This window comes from Vombatus ursinus, unplaced genomic scaffold (assembly GCF_900497805.2).
Source record: "Vombatus ursinus unplaced genomic scaffold, bare-nosed wombat genome assembly UNPS02014786.1, whole genome shotgun sequence".
Taxonomy (NCBI): Eukaryota; Metazoa; Chordata; class Mammalia; order Diprotodontia; family Vombatidae; genus Vombatus; species Vombatus ursinus.
The window spans coordinates 11,809,030-11,835,533 of record NW_020954564.1 but is presented as its reverse complement, the minus strand read 5'-3'; the positions used below and the strand labels follow the sequence as shown (position 1 = coordinate 11,835,533).

At 40.2% G+C, this 26,504-nt stretch overlaps 2 protein-coding genes across 2 annotated transcripts; both read right to left on the bottom strand.

Moving 5' to 3' along the window:
• Window positions 1–5,386: 5,386 nt before the first annotated feature.
• On the bottom strand, window positions 5,387–6,325 carry LOC114047000 (olfactory receptor 1G1-like). The gene has a single exon (XM_027867643.1). It carries the CDS (start codon window positions 6,323–6,325, stop codon window positions 5,387–5,389), a length of 939 nt encoding a protein of 312 aa, XP_027723444.1.
• A 10,950-nt stretch (window positions 6,326–17,275) lies between these two features.
• LOC114047349 (olfactory receptor 1L6-like) lies at window positions 17,276–18,205 on the bottom strand. The gene has a single exon (XM_027868152.1). It carries the CDS (start codon window positions 18,203–18,205, stop codon window positions 17,276–17,278), a length of 930 nt encoding a protein of 309 aa, XP_027723953.1.
• Window positions 18,206–26,504: the final 8,299 nt, after the last annotated feature.

Below are 26,504 nucleotides of genomic sequence, written 5' to 3'. Positions count from 1 at the left end.
AATTAGGTTTATTCTTCTTCTTTCTCTTCCTCCTCACTACTTCTTCTTCCTCTCCTTCTTCTTCTTCCTCTTCTTCTTCTTCTTCTCCTTCTTCTACTACTACTACTACAACTACTTTTACTATTATGTGGGCATCATAACAGTGTCGTGTAGTGGATGGAGGACTGTACCCAGAGATAGGAAGACCTGGGTACAAATCCCACCTCTGACAAATACTGGTTGTATGACCCTGAGCAAGTTAACTGAAGCCCTCATAACACTACATAGCTCTCCAAGGCTATACATTGTGGAGAAGGTGCTGACTAGCACTGGTAGAGGGAATTTCTTCATCTGGGAATGCCATATTGCAATGGTAATTCATCAAGTTCCTATCCTCTAGCCTTATGTGAGTGTTGGAAAGGAATATGTCCAAAACAGAATTCATTATCTTTCTCCCTAAATCGTGCTCCCCTACTCCTATCGTTTCTATTACTTTAGAAGACAACATCATTCTCCCAGTCCCTCAGGCTCACAACATAGGAATCATTCCGGATTCTTCACTATCTCTCACCCCTACATCCCAGCTGTTGCCAAGGTCTGTCAATTTCATCTTTGCAACATCTCTCAACATGCTCCCTTCTTTCCTGTGATATTGCCACCAGTCTAGTACATGCCCTCATCACCTCACACCTTGATTATTGCAATAACCTATTGATGGGTCTGCCTGCCTCTAGCCTCTCCCCACTCCAGTCCATTCTCCATTCAGTCACTGAAGTGATTTTCTTAAAATGCAAGTCTGATCATGTCACCTCCGTTCTTAATAAAAACCCCAGTGGCTTCCTACTGCCTCCAAAAGCAAATATAATATGTTCTGTTTGGCATTCAAAGCTCTTCATAACCTAGTCTCCTTCTAGCTTTCCAGTCTTTTCCCCTAACATGTACGCCTTGATCCAATGACGCTGGCTTCCTGGATGTTTCATGAATAAACTGGCTCTGGGCATTTTCTCTGGCTGTCTCCCATGCCTAGAAGTTTCTCCCTCCTCTGCTCTGACTGACCTCCCTGCCTTCCTTTAAGTCCCAACTAAAATCCCACTTTCTACAGGAAGCCTTCCCCAACCCGTCTTAATTCCAGTGCTTTCCTCTTTTAAGTATTTCCTGTTTATCCAGTATATAGCTTACTGTATATATTTTGTTTGCATGTTGTCTTCTCCATTAAACTGTAATCCCCTTGAGGGTAGGGACTATCTTTTGCTTCTTTTTGTATCCCCAGTGCTTTTTTATTGATTGATTGGCTGTCAGAAATGTGGAGATATGGAAAAAATTGGGATCTGGTGTAGAGATAAAAAGCTTGATATAGACAGGAGGAAATGGGGCCAAATGAGAATATTATATTGCAGCCCTAAATTAAAATATTTACCATCTTTGTTTTGTATAATTTTGCCTTTTTTTCCCAAAAAGTTTGTTTTCACTTTAACATGTCTCTTATGACTGTTGAGAAGTAGACAGAAGGGATTGATTCTGTGCCTTATCTTCCTGACTCATCTTTTTTTCCTCTAGTTTATTCTTCACACAGTTGACCAAATTATATTCTTAATATACTGTCCTAATCATGCTATTTTTCTACTCAAATACATTCTATTGTTCCCCTGTTGCCTAATGAAAAATTTAAATACTTTTGGTCTAGGTATTTAAAGTCTTCTTGAACTTGAGATAGAAGCTATGAGAAATCTGAATGAGAGATATCCCTTTAAACAGAAGCAGGACAAGGCAGTGATTGGGGCAGATTTAATGGAAGAGGTGACATACCCTTTTTGTTTACTAAGTGGCCCGCAGGGGTGGGGAACCTGCAGCCTTGGAGGCCCGCACGTGGGCTTTTAGATCCTCAAGTATGGCTCTTTGACTGAATCCTAACTTCACCGAACAAATCCGCTTAATAAAAGGATTTGACTCATTCAAAGTTCCCCACCCCTGGTAAGTAGATTTGGAATCAGGAAGACCTGAATTCAGATTCTGCATCAGACAGTTAACAGCTGTGTGTGACCTTGGTAGAGTCATAGAGACTCAGTCTCAGTTTCCTCCTCTGTAAAATGAGGATAATGGTAGCACCTACCTCAGTCTTTGTGAGAATCAGATAAAATACCATTATGTAAAATGCTTAGCAAATCTTAAAGCATTTTATAAATGATAACTATTGTTATTAGCTTATCTCACACTGCTCCCCTTTATATGCTCCACATTAGAATTAAATGGGGCTGTTCTTGTCCTGCCCTTTCCTTTCTCTATGTTTTTGCTCATTTGGGGTCTTAAGATCATATTATTTTAGAACTGGGAGCCAGCTCATTTGTCTAACATGTGCTGCTTCCTCCAGCTTCCCATTTAAATCCATCCCTTCCTTCAAGGTCACTCCTTCCATTAAACCTGCCTCAATCCCTGCCTTTCCCTGCCTTCTGTTAAAAAGAATATCTCACTCAAATTTTTCATAGCTTTTATCTCAATCTTTCTTTTTCACAGATTATATTCTGTCTTATATTATTTCTATTTGTAGACATGTTTACCCTGGTAGACCATAAGCTCCCTGAGGTCAGGGGCTGCATCTTAATGCCACATGTTATATTGGAAAGAGGACTGTTCTTAGAGTCAGAGGACCTGAATTTTAGTCTAACACTCACTAAATGTTTGACCCTGAGTAAGACAACTCAACTTTCACAGTATTTGTTACATGTTAGCACTAAACAAATGCTTATTGACTAACCAATTTGCTCCTTTCTAAAATGGGAATAATGAAACTTGCCATTTTTCCTCAAAGTATTTCTGCAAAGGAAATGTTTTTGAAACTATGAAATGCTTTATACATGTAAGACATTCATATTTAATAACAGTAAGAGCTAGTATTTATATGGTGCTTTAAGTTTTATGAAGGGCTTTACAAACATCTCATTTTATTTTCACAACATCTCTGAGTTGCTATTATTGTCTTAATTTTGCACGTGAGGAAACTGAGGCAGGCAGTGGTTAAATGACTTGCTGCAGGTCACACAGCTATTAAGTGCCTGAGGCTGAATTTGAATTCAGTTCTTCCTGACTCCAGGTCTAATGCTCTATTCACTGCACCAATATCTTGGTATCTTTAGCATGGAGCACAGAGCCTTAATACATAGCAGGCATTTGATATTTACTGGAGGTAATTGTGATCTCACCAGTAAAATGTTCCTCCAGTACAAAGGCACCTCTGGATGCTATCATGAGGGAGGTGCCAGTTCTGGGCTATAGTTGGGAGGCTGACGTTATTTATTCAGGTTCATCTCTTTGCCTTAGTAATGGCTGAGAGTTTATAGATTGTCTTGCTAGAACCACATCTTCTCTGTTTCTCCACTCCCAAACATCCTCCTTCCATGCTGCCTTTCTGAGTTACTGCCTGGAAGTATTAATTTTAAGGAACCTCCCCAAAGCACAGACTTAGGACATGGCTCTGATTCCTTATATTATGTCCTAGCAGTGGCTGAGGGGGACTCTTGGCCTGGAAGGAGCTTGAATTATAACCCCAGTGAAGCATACTGAGAAACAAGGAGTCAAGGGCTTATAAAAGCCCACCCTAGAAATCAAATTAAATTAATTTCTGTCCGTAATCAAAACACAGTCAATATGGACTCCATTCACGAAACCCTTTCAATGTAACTAGACGAAAGCAGAATGATGAACCAGGGTCAATAAGGCTATAATCTTAGAGATGAAGGCACTTTAGAGTATCTTGTCCAATCCCTCTTTGAAGCATTAATTCTTTTTACAACATGTCTGACCAGAACTCATTGACTGCTACACATCAGTGCAGGTTCTTGCTGGCTCTCTATGACCTAGGTCATGGGAAATAAGATCAAGGAAGCTGGAAGAAGCTGGGAATGAGAGGAGCAGAATCATAAAGTCATAAACCTGGAGCTGGAAGGGGCCTTTGGAGGCCGTCTGGTTCAACCCTTTTATTTTTCAGCTGAGCAAACTGAGGCACAGGGATGTTGAACCTTTCTTAGGGTCATACAGATACATAGAATTAGAGGTGGGATTTAAACCCAGGACTCCAAAGCCAAATCTCTTTCTCCTATACCATTGAGCTTCTTGTTGACAGTGAAGGAGAAGGAGAATTCCACCTTTCAAATTTTTAGAACATAAGAAACAAGATCCTTTGTCAGTCAAAGTTTTACAGATCATTGGAAATTTGCTGTGGATAAGTGATCTAGTCCAGCTCTTTCCTGAAGCAAGTTTTACCTTACATTGAGCTAAATTGCGCCTCTCTGAAAATCCCACCCATTGCTCCTAGTTCTGTCCAACTGTCATGCGACAGTCCTTCAGGTATTTGGAGATAGATATCATATATTCCACGAGTCATTTTTCTTCTCCAGACTAAACTGCCTTCTGTTCCTTTGAAGGTCCATCTTTTAAACACATGCCTGTTTTATCTGCGTAGGAGCTCTGTGAACTGGTTTTTCATTAAGAAACACTTTGATAATTGTAATGAATTTCCTTGATTTCCTTTAACCTTTGAATTTTAGTGTGTTTAAAGACATTACTCTAAGAAGGGGCCCATAAGTTTCAGCAGACTGCCAAAAAGACACGTGACACAAAGGAGGTTAATACCCCCTGTTCTACACAGGCAGTCCTTCTTCTCACTAGGCCAGCTACATACATGAACTCAGGCCAGGGATCATGTTCTTAAGACTCAGAGTACCTTCAGTTTGGGCATGCCCAGTCCTCGATGGAAGCAAAGCAGTTTTTATAAGGAGAGAGAAGCCTTTCTATGGAAAGGAACAGACTTTGAGGATGTCACATCACACTCTTTATCCTAAGCCTGATTCATGGTGGCTTTGTACATTATCTGCTATTTATCATCTATGTGTTACAATATTCGTTTGTCTCTTCTCAATGGATTCCTGCTTCTTACAGACCATTGTGCTATGTACTGAATCAATGAAAACCTCTTTTCTATCTTTTGGTGTGGTCTCATACCTCTCTTAAGGGTTCAGTTCATTGTCAATCACTCTTTCATCTCAGTACTAGAAATGTGGAGAAAATTTGTCCTTTCAGCATGCATGGTATCCCCACTTACCCTCAGATTTGACTATCATTGGTAGGGGAAAGAAAGTAATTCATTCTAGAGAAGAGAAGAGTCTTTCCTGAAATGCCATCACTCTGAGGTTTGGTTCTGGTTGTTGTTGTCTTGTGATTGGGTCATCTGATGCTTTGGTCATCAGGAAAGGTATGGGAAGTGGGCATCTGAAAGACATCTCACAAGAATGGGCCAAAGGAGGGTCAGACCAACAGATGCATTTATCATCCTGGATGATCAGGAAATGAAGGTACAGGGAGTGAATGCTCTCCTAATAGCCCCTTGGTTTCTGCTAAGGGCTATGGCATTTCATCAAGAGGGAACCATTCCCTTGCTGAGCAGCTTCCTTAGGGCTCTCTTTATGTCCTTATTCCTCAGGCTGTAGATGAAAGGGTTCAGCATGGGGGTCACCACTGTGTACATCACTGATACGATGATTCCTGTGTCTGCCGAGTAGGAAGATGAAGGCTGTAAATACACCAGAATGAGAGTCCCATAGAAGAGAATGACCACTGAGAGATGGGAGCCACAGGTGGAGAAGACTTTGTGCTTTCCATCAGCAGAAGGGACCCTGAAGATAGTGAAGATAATGTGGATATAGGAGAACAAAATGCAAGCAAATGGGATGAAACCAGCCAAGCTGGCATCAATGAACATCACCACCTGAAAGATGCTAGTGTCTGAACAGGAAAGCTTGAGAAGGGGTAGGAGGTCACAAAAGAAGTGGGGGATCACATGGGATCCACAAAAGGAGAACTGAGCCATGAGGAGAGTGAGGGAGAGGGCAATGAGGTGGGAGCAGAGCCAGGACATAGTCACCAGCACAACACAGAGTGTAGGGCTCATGACTGTGGTGTAGTGGAGAGGGAGGCAAATGGCCACATAGCGGTCATAAGCCATGGCAGCAAGGAGAAAGTCATCCAGAAGAGCAAAGGTCATGAAGAAATACATCTGAGTGAGGCACCCAACATAGGAGATGGTCTGATGCTGGGCCCAGATGTTCATGAGCATCTTGGGGACTGTGGTGGAGGTAAAACAGCTATCAATGAAGGAAAGATTGACCAGGAAGAAATGCATGGGAGAGTGGAGGTGGGAGGTGGAGGCAATGGCCAGAATGATGAGCAGGTTCCCCAGCATGGTGACTAGGTACAAGGTCAGGAATAGCCCAAAGAGGATGAGCTGATGATCTGGCTGCTCAGAGAGTCCCAGGAGGAGGAATTCAGAGATGTCACTTGTATTTCCCTTTTGCATTTCCTGAAAAAGACTCATTGGCAAGGAGTCTGGCTAAAACAGATAAACCAACAGATGATGGCGGGACTTCCATCTACCATTCTGGTCTCTGGAGTGGTCACTGTGGAAATGGAGGATTGTATCACTATGTGGACTTGGTGAGATCTAATCTTCGAACAAATGCAAAATTCTCAGGATAATGTTAATTCTAATAATAACAATGTCTATATTTTTCCCATGTAGAAGCAGTGTATTGTCATGAATAGAAAGCTGGCCACAGAGTCAGGATGACTTGGGTTAAAATCATACCTCTGATAGATACTGACAATGTGACCTTGGTCAAGTCACTTAATCTCTCTATTTCCTGGGCAACTCTTCCAAACCATAAGTTTCAGAACAATTGCTGCTCTGTATTAGCAGTGGGGGTTTCCTCACTGGGGGTTCCTTATACCAATGGTCTCAGAGGTCTAGACCAAAGTTTCCATAATACTTTATGATTTATAATGTGCTTTCTTCATAGCACTGACATGCAATTATTAACTTTCTCTTTTGACAGATGAAGAAACTGAGACTTCAAAATAAAAGTCATGCTCCCATCATAGAACTAGTTTCTGTCTGAGCCAAAACTTGGACCCTGGCCACTGTTTTAAGTACAGTTCTTTTTTTCCCATTGTGCACCACTGCCTTTATTTTCATCCTGACCTGTAATTTCATAGGTGTTAGTTACTCCCTAAGAAAGAAACTTCCTATCTTAATGCATGTTGACCTCTATTGGAAAGCTAGGTGGAGAAATGGACAGGGTGCTGGACTTGGTTTTAGGAAGTCCTGAATTCCAATCCTGCCTCAGATACTTACTAGCTGTATGACCCTGGGCAAGTTATTTAACCTCTCTCAGCCTTAGTTTCCTATTATGTAAAGTGGGAATAATAATACGTCCTACCTTTCAGAGTTGTTATGAGGATCAAATGAAATAACATGTATAAAATACTTTGCAAGCCTTGAAATATTATATAAATACAAGCTATTCTGCAACTTAGGGTCACAGGGAATTGCCCGGAGCACTGAGAGGTTAAGTGTCTTATTCACTTAGCCAGCCAATGTCAGAGCCAATACTTGAACCCAGGTTTTCCTGACATCAAAGATTGTCCTCCATTCGAACTGCCATGTGGCCTCTGCATACTACCTTTCTGAATCTCAGTTTCCTCCACCCTACTTGTGACATACTTCAAGTCTATGTAATTTGTAAAGGGAAAGTTCTTCATTTCAGTTCAGGAAATGATCTTGGCAATTTGTTGGCATGGGTTGTCCCTTCTTCTGTGCTATTTGTAACACTTCTATGACTTAGTAGATGGCTTTTCAGAGCTGTTATGATGGGAAAATATCCATTTTTCCATCACCCAGAGCCACCCACTCTGATTTTAACTAGGCTGGCCCTTAGAGAGCAATCATTTAGTATGTCCTCCTCCAGGCCCACACTTAAGTCCATTTCAGGTTGGCTTGTAAGAACCTGCACCATTTTGATATAGATATTTAGAACCAAGGGTCACCTCTTTGACCAATGAGGCTTTGGAGGAAGAGTAGGACTTTAGAGAGGTTGACCATGCCATCATAATGTACTTTTTTCTTGTTTTTTTAATCTTTTCCTTTTTTAGAATCAGAATTTATTACAGTTTATAGTCTTTCTGAACTGATCTATCACCAATATATATATCTGAAAAATGAGACCCTACTGTGAACCTGAAAGGTTACCTGTCAGTATGAATGTTTGTTCTGAGTTGGAGTCTAAATACAGCAGCTACAGTAACAGTATATGGAAGGAAGAGAGATCTATACATCAACATAACACAGGACAACTGTTAGACTTAAGTTCCCCAGCTTACTGAAAACTAGCAGGTGGGTTATCACAGAAAAGTAATCAAAATCAATTCTCCCCCCTCATTTTAGAAATCTAAAATTTTTACATTTAAATTTATTTTTTTAAAAAAATGTTTGTACGGGTTTCAGGCCCTTTGCTAATAGGTCTGACTTCCTTTGTAGTAGTGTAGCATGAGGCCTTTTGAGGAAAGTGTGTCTGGAGTAGTTATTTAGTAATTCCTTTTAGTTAATCCATCTATTTATTTATTCACTGATTCCAAGAGCTCTCTCCAGAGACCAGAATTGGTGAGGAAAAGACCCATTATAGTCAGGAACCCTACCTGTGATTAGGGTGAAGTTATTTCTTGATTAAATGTTGGTGAAGAGCAAGCCTGAGATGAGATGAGCAGGTGAGACAAGGGTTTTTGTTTTTTTTTTGGTGAATATGACCCTCGGCCTTCTTCTTCTGCTATTATTCCAGAGCAAGTTTGTATTTGGGACATTACCTATCTTGATCTTTAACTATCAAAGTTATTGTGTATAGCATACTGGATCTGGAGACAGGAAAACCTGAGTTCAAATGTGACCTCAGACACTTAGTAGCCATGTATCTCTGGGCAAGAGTCACCTAACCTCTGTGTGCTTGTTTCCTCAACCGCAAAATAGGAATAATTATAGCACCTACCTTCAAGAGTTGTTGTGAAGATCAAATAAGATAATGTTTGTAAGTGCTTAGCACAGTGCTTGGCACATAGTAGGTTTTTAGTAAATGCTCCTTTTCTTCCTTCCTTCTACACTAACTGGACCTGGAGCGAACTTGTAGATTATAGAATAAGAGCCTTCTCAACAATAATCTTAACAGCCAAGATGGGATTGACCTTGAGAGAGAAGGGAGTAAAGGGGGCTCTATAAATGCTTAGTGCATCTCAGCCATCCCCATCAATCACTCCTTACCTAGCAAGACACCATCACTCAGTGCACTGTCTCTACTGTCTTTCACCTCTCTCATGGATAATGGGAAATTCATAGCAGGGAGTTGATTGAAGACTAGAAACCAGTCCAAATAGCAGATGAAACAGAGAGGGAGGATTGCGGAAACTGGGGAGCAGGATCCAACTTTGGGCTTTTCATATTTTGTTGATTCAGTTGACTCGAAGGCCACAGAGACAGATCCCCCAGATTCTTCATTAGAGACTAAAAAAAGCAATTATCTGACCTATCTATTCCTCCCAGGTTCAGGGGCCTCCTGAGTCCTTGAGTCATGTGGAATTCCTCCTCCTTAGAGTGACCAGCCCTGGGAGCAGGGAAAGGAGCTGCTGCCAGGCTCTTTGCTGGTCCCTGTCTTCTTTAGTCCCGAGATCCAGCCTGTCTAGAAACAAATCAGAGTCATAGTAATGGAAGGAATTTTCAGAGAGAGAGAGATTTTTTGTTCCATCTAAGAAAGAATTTCTTAACAATTAGTTATCTAAAAGTGAAATACTCTGCCTCAAGAACTAGTGAGTTCTTTGTGATTAGGGAGCCTTCAAACAGAGAATGAATGACTGCTTGTCAGGAACACTATGGAGGATGTTCTGGGGTCTCTTCCAACTCAAGAATTCTATAACAATATATGTATTCCAACATCTTTACCTCCAAAGTCCATCAAGCAGTTAAAAAGTTAACCTACCGTAGTAAGAGAAAAAGAAGATTTAGAAATTGTGTCTGCCATCAAATATCTGAAGTATTTTCAGACATAAGAGGTATTATAAAGTTACAGGGGTTCAGATTTTGGCAAAAAAAATAAGGAATATCTCTAAAACAATTAGAATTGTCTGAAAGATAGCATCATCTGCCTTGTGTGGTAATGAACCCCCTGACAATATAAGTATTTAAGCAGAGGCTGAATGATTACACTGATTGGGATGTCACTGAATCAACTGTGATTTAGTGGAAAGACCTCTGAATGTGGCATCAGAAAACCTGAGTTCAAATCTTGGCTCCATCTGTGTAAACTTGAGCAAATAACAACTTCTTAGAAGTTATTTCCTTATTTATCAAATAGGGAAATTATGCTTGTACTGCCTACTTAACCAATCAATCAACACTCATTTATTAGGTGCATTGTTCTAGGTGCTAAGAATATATGTATGTATGTACGTATGTATGTGTGTGTGTATGTGTGTATACACACATATATACATATATAACAGAAAATAGACATAGAAACATATATGTATATATTTATATTTATACGGATATTATGGAGATTATATATATATCTCCATGTTTCTATTTATGTCTCTTTGTCTATATTTTTCTCTCTCCCAGTTCCTGTACTTTTAAAAATTCCTATTATTTTAATGACCACTTTTCTGCAAAATACTCCTAAATCTATATATTCAACCCTTATTTCCATCCTGGTCTCCAGCCTTGCACCACTGGCTGCCTTCTCAGCATGTCTACCTAGGCATCCTATAACCATCCCAAACTCATTATTTTCCCCACTAAATCTGTTCTTCCTAACTTCCCTATTTCTGCATCTTCCCCCTCTTTTTCAACCTCCATATCCAGTCCATTGCCAAATCTTTTAGGTTGTACATCCAAAATAACTCCCAGATCTATCTTCTTTTCTATGTTCATGTAGCCATCACTCTAGTTCAAGTGTTTATTATCCCTCACTTAGCTTCCTTATAGGAACTCCTGCTTCCAGTCTGTCCTCTTTCCAACCTAACCCCCATGGAACTGATGGAGTACTTGGGTGCCTCTGCTCAGACCCTAATTTCAAGACCATAATTCCCTTTAGCCTCAAAAACACTATCTCTGGCAGTTTCTCCCAGCTCAAAGACACTATGCTTAGCAATTACTCATGACTGGGCCCCAGCAAAACACTTATTTCTCTACCTGGTACAGTAACAACCCATACCTGTAGGAATTATTAGTTTGAACTGACTTTGTACTGGCTCATAAAGATATTCAGTACCCACTGGACTATCTATACCAACTCCCTACTTCATTATAAGCATCCTGGGCTCCTCATTATATGTATCCTAGATTCAAGACATGTGTACACTCCCTACATCTATCTTGTCAAACAAGACATTGATTAGTGGGAAACTGGAGGATCCTCAATTGGCCTTAACCCCTAGTTAACTTAGTGACAAAGCAGACCTAAAAACCACACCTCCCTGTGGCTCTGCCTTGGGCTTTTCCTGGTGAACTCTGGGTAAAATACCTGCGCAGTAGATACAAAAAGTATCTTTAAGAACTGACCACTGCTTAACCACCCCCTAATCCTGCCCTGAGTCACCTAGTCAGCATACTTAGCACATGTTTTACTATAGTTTTTCCTGTGTAAACTTTAACTGAACCCCTCTAAGGTCGCAGGTTTCTTAAGAGCTTTTGCCCGCTGATTAGCATAACAATAAACCTTTGCCAACTTGACTTAAAGATTACTTGAGTCCATGAATTCTTTCCAAATGACCCTGTCTTGTACTTTGGTCTTTGGCAGGTGGGGGGGAGAGTCCCTGAACCCCCCAAATCACATCAGAACCATCAAAATAGTCTTTCAAAAGCACAAATCTGACCATGTCAGACCATTACACAAGAATCTTCAGTGGCTTCTTAATGCCTCGGGGAGAAAATACAAATTCCTCAGTTTGACATTTTGAGACCTCCATAATTTGGCTCCATCTTATCTTTCCAGACTAATTTCATATTACTCACCTTTCTATGCTTTGTGTTTTACCCAAACTGGCCTACTTTTTGTTTCTAGAACCCAACAGCCCATCTCCTGCCTGTATGCCTTTGCACATCCCAATTCCTAGAATATACTTCTTCCTCACCTCTACCATTTAGAATCATTAGCTTCCTTCATGTCTTGAGACTCAGACATCATTTCCTATGAGAAGTTGTTAATGCTTTCTTCCTCTTAAAATAATCAAGTATATATTTATATATTTACTTCTTGTATCCCTCCAATAGGATGCAAATTCTATGAGGGCAGGGACTTTTTATTTTGCCTTTCTATCTGTAGTGCCTTGCATGCGATAGGTACTTAAATGCTTTTTAATTTAATGGAAGGAGTTGGAATAATGGACTGACCCAGTATGGTAATAAGATAGGAATACTACACAGAATCAGATTCACAGAATATTAGAAATGAGAAGCACCTTAGGTATCAACTGATCCAATCTCATCATTATTTAGGTAAGGAAACTGACTCTCAAATAGTGGAGTCAACTTCCCTAGGTTCAAATGGAGAGCTAGAACTCAAAGGCAGGTCTTTCTGATTCTAAGTCCAGGGCTTTTTTCATTTCATTCCATTTTAATAAATCTAAAGAGCTGTGACTTTATCGTTGTTAATGTTTCATTTGTGCTTTTTGATTTTATCCTGCATTTACTTCCCAGCTAGGTGGCATAATAGAGAGAGTGCTGGGCCTGAAGTCAGGAAGACCCATCTTCCTGAGTTCAAATCTGGCTTCAGACACTTACTAGCTGTGTGACCCTGGGCAAGTCACTTTACCCTATTTGCTTCAGTTTCCTCATCTGTAAAATGAGCTGGAGAAGGAGATGTCAAATCATTCTTGTATCTTTGCCAAGAAAACCCCAGATGGGATCATGAAGAATAGAACTGAAAATGACTGAAAACTATCCAAAAACAATAATCTCCTGATATTACTCTCCCTTATAATAGAAAACAACAGTTAAGCAAAACTGCCTAATACAGAAATTTCAACTGGCAAAATATATAACACTCTAAACATGCTGTTTACCACCTGTCTGCTGAGAAGAAGGTAGTGAATTCCAACATCAGTCATTTGTAAATGTAAATAATGTAAAATAATGTAAAACATGTAAAAAAATGTAAATAATATTAATCCTTGAATTTGATCTGAGTTCTTTTGTTATTTAGTATTATCTTCATTTATACTATTGTATTCATTGTTATTGTATATATTGTTTTCCTAATTTTGCTTTCTTCATTCCATATCAATTTCTATGTGTCTTTTTAGGTTTCTCTGAATTTCTCACTTTAGTCATCCCTTATGTTACAATAATACTCCATTACATTCACTTACAGGAATGTATTTATTCTTAATTTATGTGTCTATATTATTTCTAGATTTTATTACAAAAAGAGTGCCACTAGGAATAAATTGATGTGTATAAGACTTTCTATCACTGGCCTTTGCATTTTTGTTGCCCTAGGGTCACTGTGTAAGAGAGGATATGTGTAACTTACTTTTCTTAAATAATTTCAAATTATCTTTCAGAATTCCTAGACTGAGTCATTATACCACCAATAAAGTATTAGTGTGCCTGATAATCCCATAACTCCTCCAAAATCATAGTATAGATCTAGGGTTGGAAGGGCCTTCAGGGGCTGTCTCTGCCCTGATTTGTGAGAGCCATTAAGTTTTACAAAGAACTTCCCTCATAGCAACTCCATATGGTAGTTTGTACAGGTTTTATAGATGAAGAGATCAAGGCTCAGAGAGAAGTGATTTGCCTATATTCATACAGCTAGTAAACATCGGGGGGGGGGGATTTGAAGTCATTTCTCCTGTCTCTAAGTTCAATAATCTTTCACTATACTATCAGTTATATTGAAAAAGAGCCTCATTATACTTAGCAAAGTTCTTATATGATGGACACCACTAGGCCCATGTTCAATGGCTTTCCAATTTGGTAGGACCTGCTAGAGCTCATGCTCCTCTGTCATTGCCTTCATAAGTGTGTGTCACCACTATGAGGCATTAGAGAAAAACTCCCAGGAATGAACTCTTAGAGACAGTCCCTTCATATTCTACTCTGGTCAGAGCACAACTGGAATGATGTGTTCAGCTCTGCCACCATATTTTGGGAAGTACATTGATAACCTGGAGGGCATCCAAGGAGGGCACCTAGAATGGTGATGAGTCTTGACACCATGTCATATGAGTATCAGTTTAAGGAAGCAGGGATGTTTAAGATTTGAGGAGGTGGGGCATTTGAGCTGTGCTCAAATATTTTAACAACTGTCATGTAGAGGAGGGATTTATTTGTTCTTTTTAATTTGAAAAAAGGGCAATTTAGGTTTGATGTAGAGAAAAACTTCTGAATAATTAGAGCTGGCAAAAGTAGAATTTGAGGAAATGCAGGTGTTGTAAAAACAAAATAAATTAATAAAATTTATTTTAAAAATAAAAAAAGAGAATATAGGCAAGCTGAGAGATACTACTAACTCACTCAGACTAATTTCTTCTTAATAAAAAACATTTTTTGTAAACTTCAGGAAGCAATATCCTAAATCTTAGGTCTTTCTAGCTAGAAAAATTTCATAATACAGGTGGTTGCTAAGAGATGAATGAGCCAGCTGAGCATCAGTTCTGATTTTTCATTCTTGTAACACTTAAAGCAATTTGAAAATCTGGGGTTATTGAAAAGAAATGTCCTGCAACTGAAGCTAAAAACAAAAGTGGAATTGGCTTACTTGGGATATTATTGGTTCCTCTTCCTTGGAGGTTTTCCAATACAGGCTATAAGATCACTTATCAGTTATGTGATAGTTGGGGTTCTTTTGGGGTATGAGCTGAGTGGCCTCAGAAGTTACTTCCAATTTGACAATTCTGTGATTCTCCCGTGTGAGTAGAGGTGATAGTAATAATAATTAAATAATGACGGTTCTCATTTCTATAGCAGTTAACAGTTGACAAAGTATTTCCCAACAATATCCCAGGGTGGGAGATAGATGCAAATAATAATATCCTCATTTTATAGATGTTAGGGTTCATTGGATGGGGTGGGAGATGACTTGCTGAATCAATTAATCAACAAGCATTTACTAAGTGAAATGATAGAAACAGCACTTGTATTCTGGAGTCCTAGGTTCAAATTTAGACTTCCATGTTTTCTAGCTGTGTGACCTTGAACAAGTCACAACTTCTTTGCATCTTAATTTCCTCATCTATAAATTTGGGATAGTCATACTTAATATATATACTTTATTGGTGATATTTGAGGAAATGACTTCAATATTAATATACTATAGAAATTTTGAGCTTATGATGGAGGAAATCTTGAGTTTCATAGGACAGGTAGATGAGACTGTTCTAATTAGAGTCCTGAATGGATTTACTGTGGGATGAAAGTCAGGGGGTAAAATTCTAAGGTGATAATATGTCTAGATTAATCAGTCAACCAACCTATATGTTTTTATTGTACACTCACAATCAGTGAACCTTTCCTCAAGGTGCTACAGACACTTCTAGCTGCTGACATTTATATCGCATTTAAGAGTTTCTGAATTACTTGAAACCTATTTCCCTTGATGCTTATAGTGACCCAGTGAGGCATGTCATGGAAACATAGTGATAGGGACTGAACCTGTGATTCCATTAGTCTAAAGAACTTTCAGGTGAAGGGGTTCCTTCTGCCAATGCAGGTTGGCACCTTCTCTGCAACTTGAGGTTTAGAGGGTTACCTCAAGCACTGAGAAGTGCTTGAGTGTCCAGGGTCACTCAAGTAGTCTATGTCTGAGATGGGACTTGAACCCAGGTCTTCCTGGTTCCAAGACCAACTTTCTATTCATCAAATCATTTTAGACATGAGGAACACTGGTGCATACAGAAGACCAGTGACTTGCCCTAAATCATACAAGGAGTTTAGTGATGGAGAAAGGACAATAGCATTGGTCTCCTTAGTATTCTTTACACCATACAATGATGTCTCCTTGTTTAATTTTTCTCTTCATGTCTTCAGGGCCCAGCGCTATGACTGGCACATTGTGTACTTAGTAAGTAGCGTTGAACAAAATATTAGTCTCTGAGAGGAGAGGGGATGATTTGGAGAAGAAAAGGAGCAGGGGAGGCGATGCTAAGTGAGGCATCAGGATCCAGGGCTGTCCTGGATGAAGGCAGCTTTGGACTTGAGATGTAGTAGGAAAGAATCTCTAGGGTTCTATTTGCATAATTTCATCAAGGCTCTTCTTGCCTCCTTGCCTTTGCTCAAGTTGTTTCTTCATCCCAGAATGCCTTCTTCATTCCTTATCTTACTGTCCATAAAGGTCCAAGTCAACTCTTGCTTCTGTTTGCCCCACCTTTTTTTCCTTTTTTTGGCTTCCTTTAGCTGTCACTATCCAGAACACTCACAGGATTTAACAAAGACCTTAAGAGACCATTTAACTTAACTCCTTCATTTTTTTCATATGAGGAAACTGAGATTCAGAAAGATGAAATGACTTGCTTGGGATAACATAGGTAGTAAGCAGGAGATCTGGGATTTGAACCCAGATCTTCTGACTTTGGAGCTAGGGATTTTTCCATTCTATCCTGCTGTCTGACTCATTGGGCACAACTGTAACTGCCTAGTATCCTTGGTTATCTTTTATATGTACATTTTCTCTCTCCAACTAGAATATAAGTGATCTAGTGATATGGGCCTCCTTGATGTTATTTCTATAAGATGCCCCATCTCTTGATGGGGCATTTCCACTGACTGTCCTCCATGCCTGGAATTTTCTCGCTCCTCATCTCTACCTCTTTGCTTTTTTGAATTCCTTTAAGTTCCTGCTAAAAACCCATCATCTACACGAAGCCTTTCCTAATCCCCTTCAATGCTGGTGCCTTCCCTTTGTTGGTTATCTCCAATTTATCTTGTATGTATTTTGTTGGTATGCATGATGTCTCATTCCATTAGACTATAAGCTCCTCAAGAGCAAGGATTGTTTTTTGTCGTTACTTGTGTTCTCAGTGCTTAGCAGAATGCCTGGCAGGTAGTAAGTGCTTATATACTTGCTTATTGGCTAGCTGACTCTTTGATATCAGGGTCCATGTCACATTCCTTTCTACCCCCAGTATTAAATACATGGTAGGGAGGCATGCAGTAAATGTTGATGATGACCACTGAATCACAAAAAAGATCCTTAGGGACAATTTAGCTTGACCATCTTAATTTACAGGTTGAGAAACAGAAGTCCAGAGAAGTTAAACAATTCTCGGGTCATACAGGTAGTGAATGGCAGAACCAGGACTAGAATCTAGATCTTCAAAGTCATTTAGCTTCCTTTTTACTGCATTAAATTTTTTATAGTGATAGCAGCTACTCTACCCAAGCTTGTTCCAAGGAGGTCATTCTGTTGGGTGAGAAGGATGGCACAGGCTATTCTGCTCTTCCTATCACTTTCCTCAAGGCTCCCTTCATGTCCTTATTCCTAAGGCTGTAGATGAAAGGGTTCAGCATGGGGGTGATCACAGTATAGATGATTGTTACTACTCGATCCTTGGTGACTGAGTAGGTAGATGAGGGGCGAATGTATACTGAAATGATGGTTCCGTAGAACAGTACCACGACAGTGATGTGGGAGCTACAGGTGGAGAAAGCCTTATACCTCCCTCTCCCTGAGGGAACCCTCAGCACAGCATGTGTGATCCAGACATAGGAGATAACTATGAATAAGAATGGGCTCATGATCACCAAGGAACCTTCAGTGAAAGCCAAGACCTCATTGATAGAGGTGTCAGAGCAGGAAAGTGTCAGCAGGGGCTGGACATCACAGAAGAAATGATGTATAGTGTTAGGCCCACAGAAGGACAGGTGGGCCATGAGGAGTGTGTGCATCAGTGAGTGACAGTGGGATACCACCCATGACATGGCCACCAATAGGACACAACGCCTGGGGCTCATGGCTGTGGTGTAGTGTAATGGGTTGCAGATGGCCATGTAACGGTCAATAGCCATTACAGACAGGAGGAAACTATCTGTGATGCCAAATGCCACAAAGAAGTACATTTGGGCAATGCACTGGGCAAAAGAGATGGCCTTGTTCTGCATCAGCATGCTCACCAGCATCTGGGGCACAATAACAGTGGTGAAACAGATGTCAACCAAGGATAGGTTGGAAAGGAGGAAGTACATAGGGCTGTGAAGGCGGCTGTCACCTAAGATAGCTACAATGATGACTGTGTTGCCTATCACATTGAGGAGGTACATAGCCAGGAAGAGGACAGTGAGCCACACCTGCTGCTGGGGATCAGTGGTCAGCCCTAGGAGAAAGAATTCAGACACGTGGGTTTGGTTTGCTTTCTCCATTGCAGCCCTGTGGGGGAAGCAAAATTGGGGACCATTAGCTGTGTTGGCTTCTGTGACTTCCCATAATTTGGAATCCCTTGGGGACCTTTCTGGGTGTTTCTGAGCTTGGAGAAAGCATTAAGACATTTTGAAATTCACTTTTGTGTTCTTACATCTTCTGCATTCTTATTCCAAGAGAGGATTTCAAGCACTGCTTTGTCCTTTCTTCTTTTATCACTAGGTCTGGTATTAGTGGGTAATAGGAGCCCTGAGATTTAGCTCTGTAAGGAACTTTGAAGGTCATATTATTCAACCCCTTTATCTTATAGATGAGGGGACTGAGTCCTGGAGAAGTGAAGGGACTTGGTCTTCTAATTCCAAATCTGGTGTCCTGTACATGATACTAGCTTCTTCCTCCCTTTGCTAAGTCAGTGACCTTTCTAAGTATCTTCCAACCAAACCTTTTTTTTTCTTTCTGTAGTATGCTTGTTAGGAGGAGGCAGAGATTCACTTGGGTACTAATGGTGGGTCTTTGGGTCCACACAGAACTTTCAAGTTATAGCCCATGAAAGACTTTAATACCAATTCCAGGAATTTTACATGAGTGACTGGGAAGCTAGACAATGGGTTCAGTTCCTGGGTTAAGGGATAGTTCCTGTTACTTTGACTCAGTTCAATCCAATTCAATTCAATTTAGTTTACAAAATTGCAGTTTGAAGGGAACTCAGATGTCACCCAATGTTAACCCCTCTATGAGACCTTTGAAAAGTGATTAATTTGACTCTGCTTAAAGATCTTCTTTCACTGATGAGGAATTCATTGCCTCCCAAAGCAGTCTATTCTGCTCTGGGATAATTCTAATTGTTAGGAATTTTTTCTTACTATGTATTAAAGTGTACTTCTTTATAACTTCCATAAATTCAATTCACTTCAATTCAAATTTCCACTTCTTTCCCTACTCTGCTGCCATCTGCCAAACGTCTTGCTGTCCTGGAGAAATATCTGCCTTGGGAACCCACTCTCCAGATTGGTGACTGCCTCTTCTGTTCCACTATTTCAGGAACATTCTAACTACCATGCTTCATTTCACAGCTATTCTAACCATCTGCCTTGCCAACTGTCTTACCAGTGTATATGCTTCATTTCACCCTTTCTCCCAATTCTGCAATTGTTTCTGGATGGTGTGGGTCTGTTTACTTGCTTATGCTCCCTCACCCACCATCACTAGAACTTTCTGGAGCAAACGACTCCTCCCTGGCCACCACTCTCTCTCCTTTGTGTATTGGCTTTTCAGTAGAACATAAGCTCCCTGAAGGCACAAAGTATATTTGCTTTTCTTTTTGTACATTTAGTACTTAGCATAATGCTTGGCACATAATAAATGCTTAATAAATGGTTTTTCATCCATCCATCCATCCAAGTTAAGTCAAGTCACCAAATACTTATTTTGCACCTACTATTAGGCTACTCTTATGTGGTGGGAAGAACCCTGGATTTGTAGTCACAAGAATAGGTCTATACTCATGTCATGCCTCTTACCATTTGCATCATCTGGGCCAAGACTCTTTCTGTCCTGGCTGCCTCACAGGGTTGTTGTGAGGGTCAAATAAGGTAGCTTATGTTATTGCTTTGTAAACTATAAAACACAACATAAAGTCAGCTATTATAATTACTTTGACCAAATGCTGTGCTTGCTGTGTTTGAGGAGATACATTTAGCTAAGTCATACTCCTTGGCTTCCTGGAACTTAAATGATTGCAAATGAGATAAGCTGAAATCAAGGAATAAAACAGGGAGAAGAGAGTATATCACTGGAGGGAAGAAGTTAAACTAGAGAAGATGGGAAGGAAACTAAGGGGAAATTGTGGAGGGATGGGATTTGTAGGGACCTGAGCTGCTGGACACAACTCTATGGACCGAAATTTTTTGAGAATGGGCCCGGCCTATTTTTGGCAAGCTCACATGGCATAACCATGAGGTCTTGTCTGGTGTCCCGCCAGGCAGAGGAAAAGTCCATCTTCCAACATTTCATAGAATCATAGAATGTTAACAGAGCTGGAAAGGACCCCAGCATATAGAATATGCATTTCAAGGAACCAAAAATGTAATCTTGTTAAGCCTCTACTGAAATATGAATTGCCCTTAAAATATACCTAATAAGTGGTAGTCTAGTCTCTACTTGAAGACTTATAGCATTGAGGAATTCAGCACCCTCTGAGGCAGCCCCTTCCATTAGTGAATAGCTATAATTGTTCCTCCTTATGAGACAAAACTCTATCTCTACCCAACTGGTCCTTTTTTTCCCTCTGAGGCCAAGCGCAATAAACCTAAACCTTCTTCTATATAACAACTCACTAAATTAAGCGCAGTCGATATGGGGTGTATGTGTATAGAGTCAGAGAATTTCAGATTTAGGTGAGATGAGAGCACTGAATTTGGAGTTAGAGGACCTAAACTGGAATCCCAATTTTATTATGGATGGTTTGTGTATGCTTGGGCAAATCACTTAATTTCTCTGAGCTTCAGATGCCTGAAGGGCCTGGTAGAGATGACCTCTAAGGCCCTTCATAGTCCTAGATTTTATGAGTCTACAACATTTGGTATTCTAGTCCAATCAGTCACACAATATAGGAATCCCAGTTTCTTCTGATGAGGTAGCCGGGAGTGTGGCAGTAGCAACACTGGTCTTAGAGTTTGAACACTTAGGTTTGCGCATCATTGTTTGACATTTAAAAATAATTTAGCTTTTCTGCACTTTTGTTTCCTTATTTGTTAAATGGTAACAATAATATTTGCACTAGGTATGTCATGGGATTATTGTGAGGAAAGTGTTTTTTAATAGGGTTATCAAACTGGTAATATCAGGGGATATATTTTAACTGGATTTTAGCAATGTTTTAGATAAAATCTTGCATGCTACTCTTGTGAAAATGGTAGAGATATGACCTAGACATTAGTACAATTATATGGATTCCAAACTAGTTGAATAGCCAGACCCAACGTTTTCATTAAAGTTTCAATGCCAGCTAGAAAGGTCTCCAGTGCAGTGCCTCAGGGATCTGCGCTTGAGCCTGTGCTATTTAGCGCTTTTACAAGTGACTTGGATGAAGGCATAGATGATGGACTTGTTAAATGTGTAGATGACACAAGGCTAGGAAGGATACTTAATACCCTGGATGGTAGAGTCATGGGACAAAAAAGTTCTTATGAAGTTAGAAATTTAGGTTGAATCTAAAAAGAGGAAATTTAATGGGGATAAATATAAAGGTCATAGAGAAAGTTCAAAATTACTTACATAGATATAATATGAGAAAGATATGGCTAGATAGGAGTAGCTAGGTCCTAAAGTGGATAGAGCTCTGGAGTCAGGAAGAACTGAGTTCAAATCTGGTCTTAGATACTTACTAGTTGTGTGACTCTGGGCAAGTCACTTGACCACTTTTTGCCTCAGTTTTCTCATCTGCAAAATGGTGATAATAATAGTACCTGCCTCCCAGTGTTGTTATGAAGATCATATGAAATAATAATTGTATTATGTATGCCTGGCATGTTTTGAACACCATATAATATTAGCTATTATCATTATCATTAAATTCAATTTAACTCCAGAATGTAGTTAAGAAAGCTAATCTTTCTTGAGGTGTATTCAGGAGCATATTATCTAGGACTCGGGCAATTATGGCCCTACTGTATACTGCTCTGGTATACTGTGTTCAGTTTGGAACATTTTACTTTAGAAAGAATATTGATACACTGGGGAGTGTATAGAGGAGGGCAACCCAGATGGTGAAAGGCCTTGTGGTTTATGCCATATGAGGATTAGTTGAAGGTACTGGAAAATGTTCATTTAGTCTGTAGAAAAGAAGAGAGGGAGGATAGAAGGAAGGTATTTGAAAGGCTATCACGTGGAAGAAAGGTTAGACTGATTCTGTTTTGCCCCCCATAGGAAGAATTAGAAGTGATGGATGGAAATTATAAAGAAGTAGATTTTGACTTGATGTATGGAAAAAAGACAATCACAACTGACCAAAAGTGGAATGGGCTGCCTTAGAAAGCAACAAGTTCCCCGTCACTTATGATTTCCAATGAGAGGTTGGGTGACTACTTGTAGAATGGAATCTTGTTTCATGTAGGGGTTGAAATACTCAAACTTTGAGATCCTTTCCAACTGTAAGTGAGTGCATGAGGAAGAAACCTCTCATGGAAACTGACCTAGAGAGGGAGAGCCTGGGGAAATGGACATTTTGAAGAGTTGAGTTGCTTGGATAGAATCCAAAATGGTGAGAAGCTATCTTAGTTGCAGAAAGAGCACTTTCAACAAGGAACTGGGGGCAGGGGTTGCACCTCAAGTCCAGTGGATACATCCTATTGCTTCCAAAGACTGTGGACAAGAATTGCTTATCTCCTCTTCCAGGACAACTATACTAGAACTGGAACAGAAAATAAAACCTTGCTGACGAATTGGTCTGTGCAAAGTAGGACTTGTGATTGTGCTGTGTACCTGTAATTTGTCGATCTGTATGTCATTTTGTCTTCCACTGAAGTTTTCTGCTAGTGTCTCATCATGGAGTAGGGAGATGACCTTGAGTTCTTGAAGACTATGCCAATGAAGTAGCAGGTCCTACCAAATTGTAAAGGATTCTGGTATAAGCTCAGTAAAAGACTACATATTAGTCATTCAAGGACTGATCTAGCTAATAATAAGGGTCAAGAGATTGCTGACTAGTTGATTTGTGTGAGCATGCCCAAAGCAAGTCATATAGACTATCTACTAAAGTGTGTGTTTGGGGGGAAAGGGGGAGTGGGGAGGTAGGGAGGTGTGGTGATCTGTGTCAATGGAGGGAGTGTCCACAATGATGAAATCTGGGATCTCTTAAAGTAATGGCATAAGCTAAATACAAACCATATTAAAAGGCTTACTAAAGAACACTCTGGGAGGGAGCATCATGAAACAAGAATAAGTGATCTTCTGGGTAGCCTCCCAGGATCAGATCTGATCTGAATGAGTCATAAATCTGGGGTATGGTGGTGGCACTGGTGGTAGAAGCCCTTGGCTATGAGTTTTAGATGTATTTAAGAAGTATGTTTTTATCTGAGGTTGTTTCCATTGTAGTAAAATGGATTTTTGCTGATGGATGGTGAACTGAAGGTATCATTGAATGATACAATTCAGAGGAAAGACAGGATACAATGAAAGGGCTCCCCCCCTCCAAGGTCACAGTCTAATAGGAAGAAAGAAAACCTTTACACAACATCAGGAAATGAGACAGGTAGTGAGAAATTATAATTCTCTAATAATAGCTAGCACTTATATATCACCTACCATGTGTTGGGCATTGCATTAAGCAGTTTACAAATATTATCTCATTTGAGCCTCACAAAACCTTGGGTGCTATCATTCTTCCATTTACAGTTGGGAAAATTGAGACAAACACAGGTTAAGTGAATTGCCCAAGGTCACTAAGGCTGGATTTGAGCTAAGGTCCTCTTGACTTTAGGCCTAGCACTCTCTCCATTGTTAAGCCTAGCACTCTCTCCATTGTGTCACCTAGCTGCCTCTGTTTTGGGGAAGGCATCCTGGGAAGTTTTATAATGTGAGAAAGAGAAGAACATAAACTCAAAAGTGGAAAGAGATTGAATTGGGTCTTCTCAGCAGCCAGGATAAAGAAAGAACTTTCTCATCTCTCCCTGTTGTTATTACTGGTATTCATTAGGAGGGTGCCAAGGGTAAAGGATTAAGGCTGACTAGGAATGGGAATTGTTGTTAGAAGACCTAGAACAATGGAATCCTGGAATTACAGAGTTGGAAAGGACTTTTAAGATGACCCAATTCACGTCTCTGTTTTATAGAGAAGAAAATTGAAACCCAGAAAAGGGAATCTACTTGCTCATTGTCACCAAGTGGGTTTAGAAACAGAGTTGCCACACAAATATGGATCTCACGATTCCCAGTTCAGGGCTCTGGATTCTTCTCATTATACTATCTTTCCCCTAAGTATGAGGTGAAGAGGGAATGTCCAGGGTCAGGGCCATTGCCAAAAGAGCATTAACCTCTAAACAGCTAGCCTCTGTACATGCTGGGATGAAACTCTAGAATTTCAGTGGTCTCACTGACTACCAATCCTATGTCTAGAGATGGAGGAAGGAGGAAGGGAAAAGAGAACGGGGTATGGTGAAGTATATAGAAAGGAAGGGTAAGAAGGTGAGTGAGGGGATATAAGAAGGCAAAGGCAGGATTCATTACTTACTGGGCTACTGGTTGGTGACATAGGTTCTTTTCTGGGAGTCTAAGTCAAGTCAAGTCAGTAAGCATTTATTAAATTCCTATGAAGTGCCAGGCACTATGCTAATTATTGGGGATACAAAGAAAGGCAAAACAAAACAAAACAAAACAAAACAAACCAGTTCCTGCTCTTAAGGAACTCACATTCCAACAGAAGAGACAAATACAAACAACTATGTACCCGAAAGCAATAGATGGGTTAAACTGGAGATTATAATAGAGAGAAGACACCAGCAATCAAGGGGAACCGAGAAAGGCTTCTTATGAAGATGAGACTTTAACTGAGATTTGGAGGAAGCCAGGAGGCAGAGAAAGAGTGAGAAAGAGTACCAGACATGGTAGATATTGAGTGAAAATGCCCAGAGTCAGGAGATGGAGTGTCGTGTATAAGGAAACTGAGAAATATAGACTGTAAAAGCTGGAAGGCTCTGAGAAGACAGAATTTTAGAGCTGGAAGGGACCACAGAACATAGAATGTTAGAATATAGAAAATAGAATTTTAAAGCTTAAAGGACTTTAAAAATCATCTAGTCTACCCTTTTCACCATTTTACAGACAAGAAAAATGAGTAGAGAGATCATAGAATCTTATAATTAAAGCTTGAAGGTGCCTTAGAGATTATCAAGTCCAACTTCTTCCTATGGATGGGTTAATGGATGCTGAAAGAAGTTAAAGAACTTACCCAGGGCCACCCAGCTCAGAAGTGCCTGAGGCAGGATTTGAACTGAGATCTTCCTGACCCCAAGCCCAGTGCTTTATCCACTATGTCACCTATCTCTTGTTCCACAAGGAACAAGGGACAAGAGCTCAGAAGAAGTGGGTTGCCTAAAGTCACATAGCAAGTTCATTGGCAGAGCCAAGACTAGAGAACAAGTCTCTACTCCCACTGAATCACTCTTCTCATTATACTACATTATTTCTTCTCTTGGCTTTTTTAGCCCCATTCTCTCAGGATGGTAAGAAGCCCCAAGTGCAGGGTGGGGGGGGGCGCGGTAGTTGGGTAAGTAACGTTCCCTCAGGATTGACCTGACATAGGTTGTTAGCCTAACCTGGTGAGAAGAGCAAATGATTTCTTCCCCTCAAGAAGAGGTTATCCCAGAAAATCCCTAGTCAGGTAAGAGGGAAGATTGTATCTGGTTCTCAGGGAAATACTCCAGTTCCTCCAGCAGAGTCAAGACCCTGAAGGATCCTATAATTCGAGGGGAAGTGGTACAGGGAGTGGGTGGATCATCATGCTATTGATGACCTTGCCTGAAGAGGCAAACAGTCCCATCCCTCACACCCATCTCTCCTTTCCCTGGGGCCTCATTAAAAGGTTTAGCTTGGGAGGAAAGCATGAGTCTTCCCCAACGAACCCCACAAAATCTGTATTTGGGAACCTAAAGTGAAAGTACCTCTTGGGGCCTCGTAATCATTCTCTTGTTATTCTGTTTCCATTTTTACTTGTAGCGTGATAAGGAAGGATGCAGGGACCTAGGCATACTCCCTTGGTATGTAGGGAAATAGAAACAAGTTGTCAAGTCAACAAGCATTTATCAAGTACTTACTATGTGCTCAGATCTGTGCTAAGCACTGGGGATACAAAGGCAAAAAAATAGGTCTCTGTCCTCAAGGAGTTTACGTTCTAATGGGGGAGACAGCATGTAAACAACTATTTACATACAGCCTATATACAGAGCAAATGAAAGATACTCCTGAGAGGAGAAAGGAAAAGAGGGGTAAGGGTGATAGCAACTGGGAGACCTAGGTTATAGTCCTAGCTCTGGAAGTAAGTGGCTGTATAACTTCATACAAGTCACTTCCCATCTCTGTTCTCAGTTTCTACATGTAAAATGAGTGTAAAACCTTTCTTGACTACCTTCAGCATTGTTGGATGGGATCACATGAGATAAGAAAAAGGAAAATCCTCAGAATGGTAAAATTTGATCAATATATTATAATTAGGTAAGAATGTTCTGCTACCCCATGACCTTTACTTTAAGCTGCCTTTTTTTTTCTTATGACAAACTTTTCTGTGCCTCCTCCCTACTCTTTTGT

Excerpts from the sequence above, each read along its gene's own strand:
- LOC114047349 (XM_027868152.1), bottom strand. The coding sequence starts at position 18,205 with ATGGAGAAAGCAAACCAAACCCACGTGTCTGAATTCTTTCTCCTAGGG.
- LOC114047000 (XM_027867643.1), bottom strand. The coding sequence starts at position 6,325 with ATGCAAAAGGGAAATACAAGTGACATCTCTGAATTCCTCCTCCTGGGA.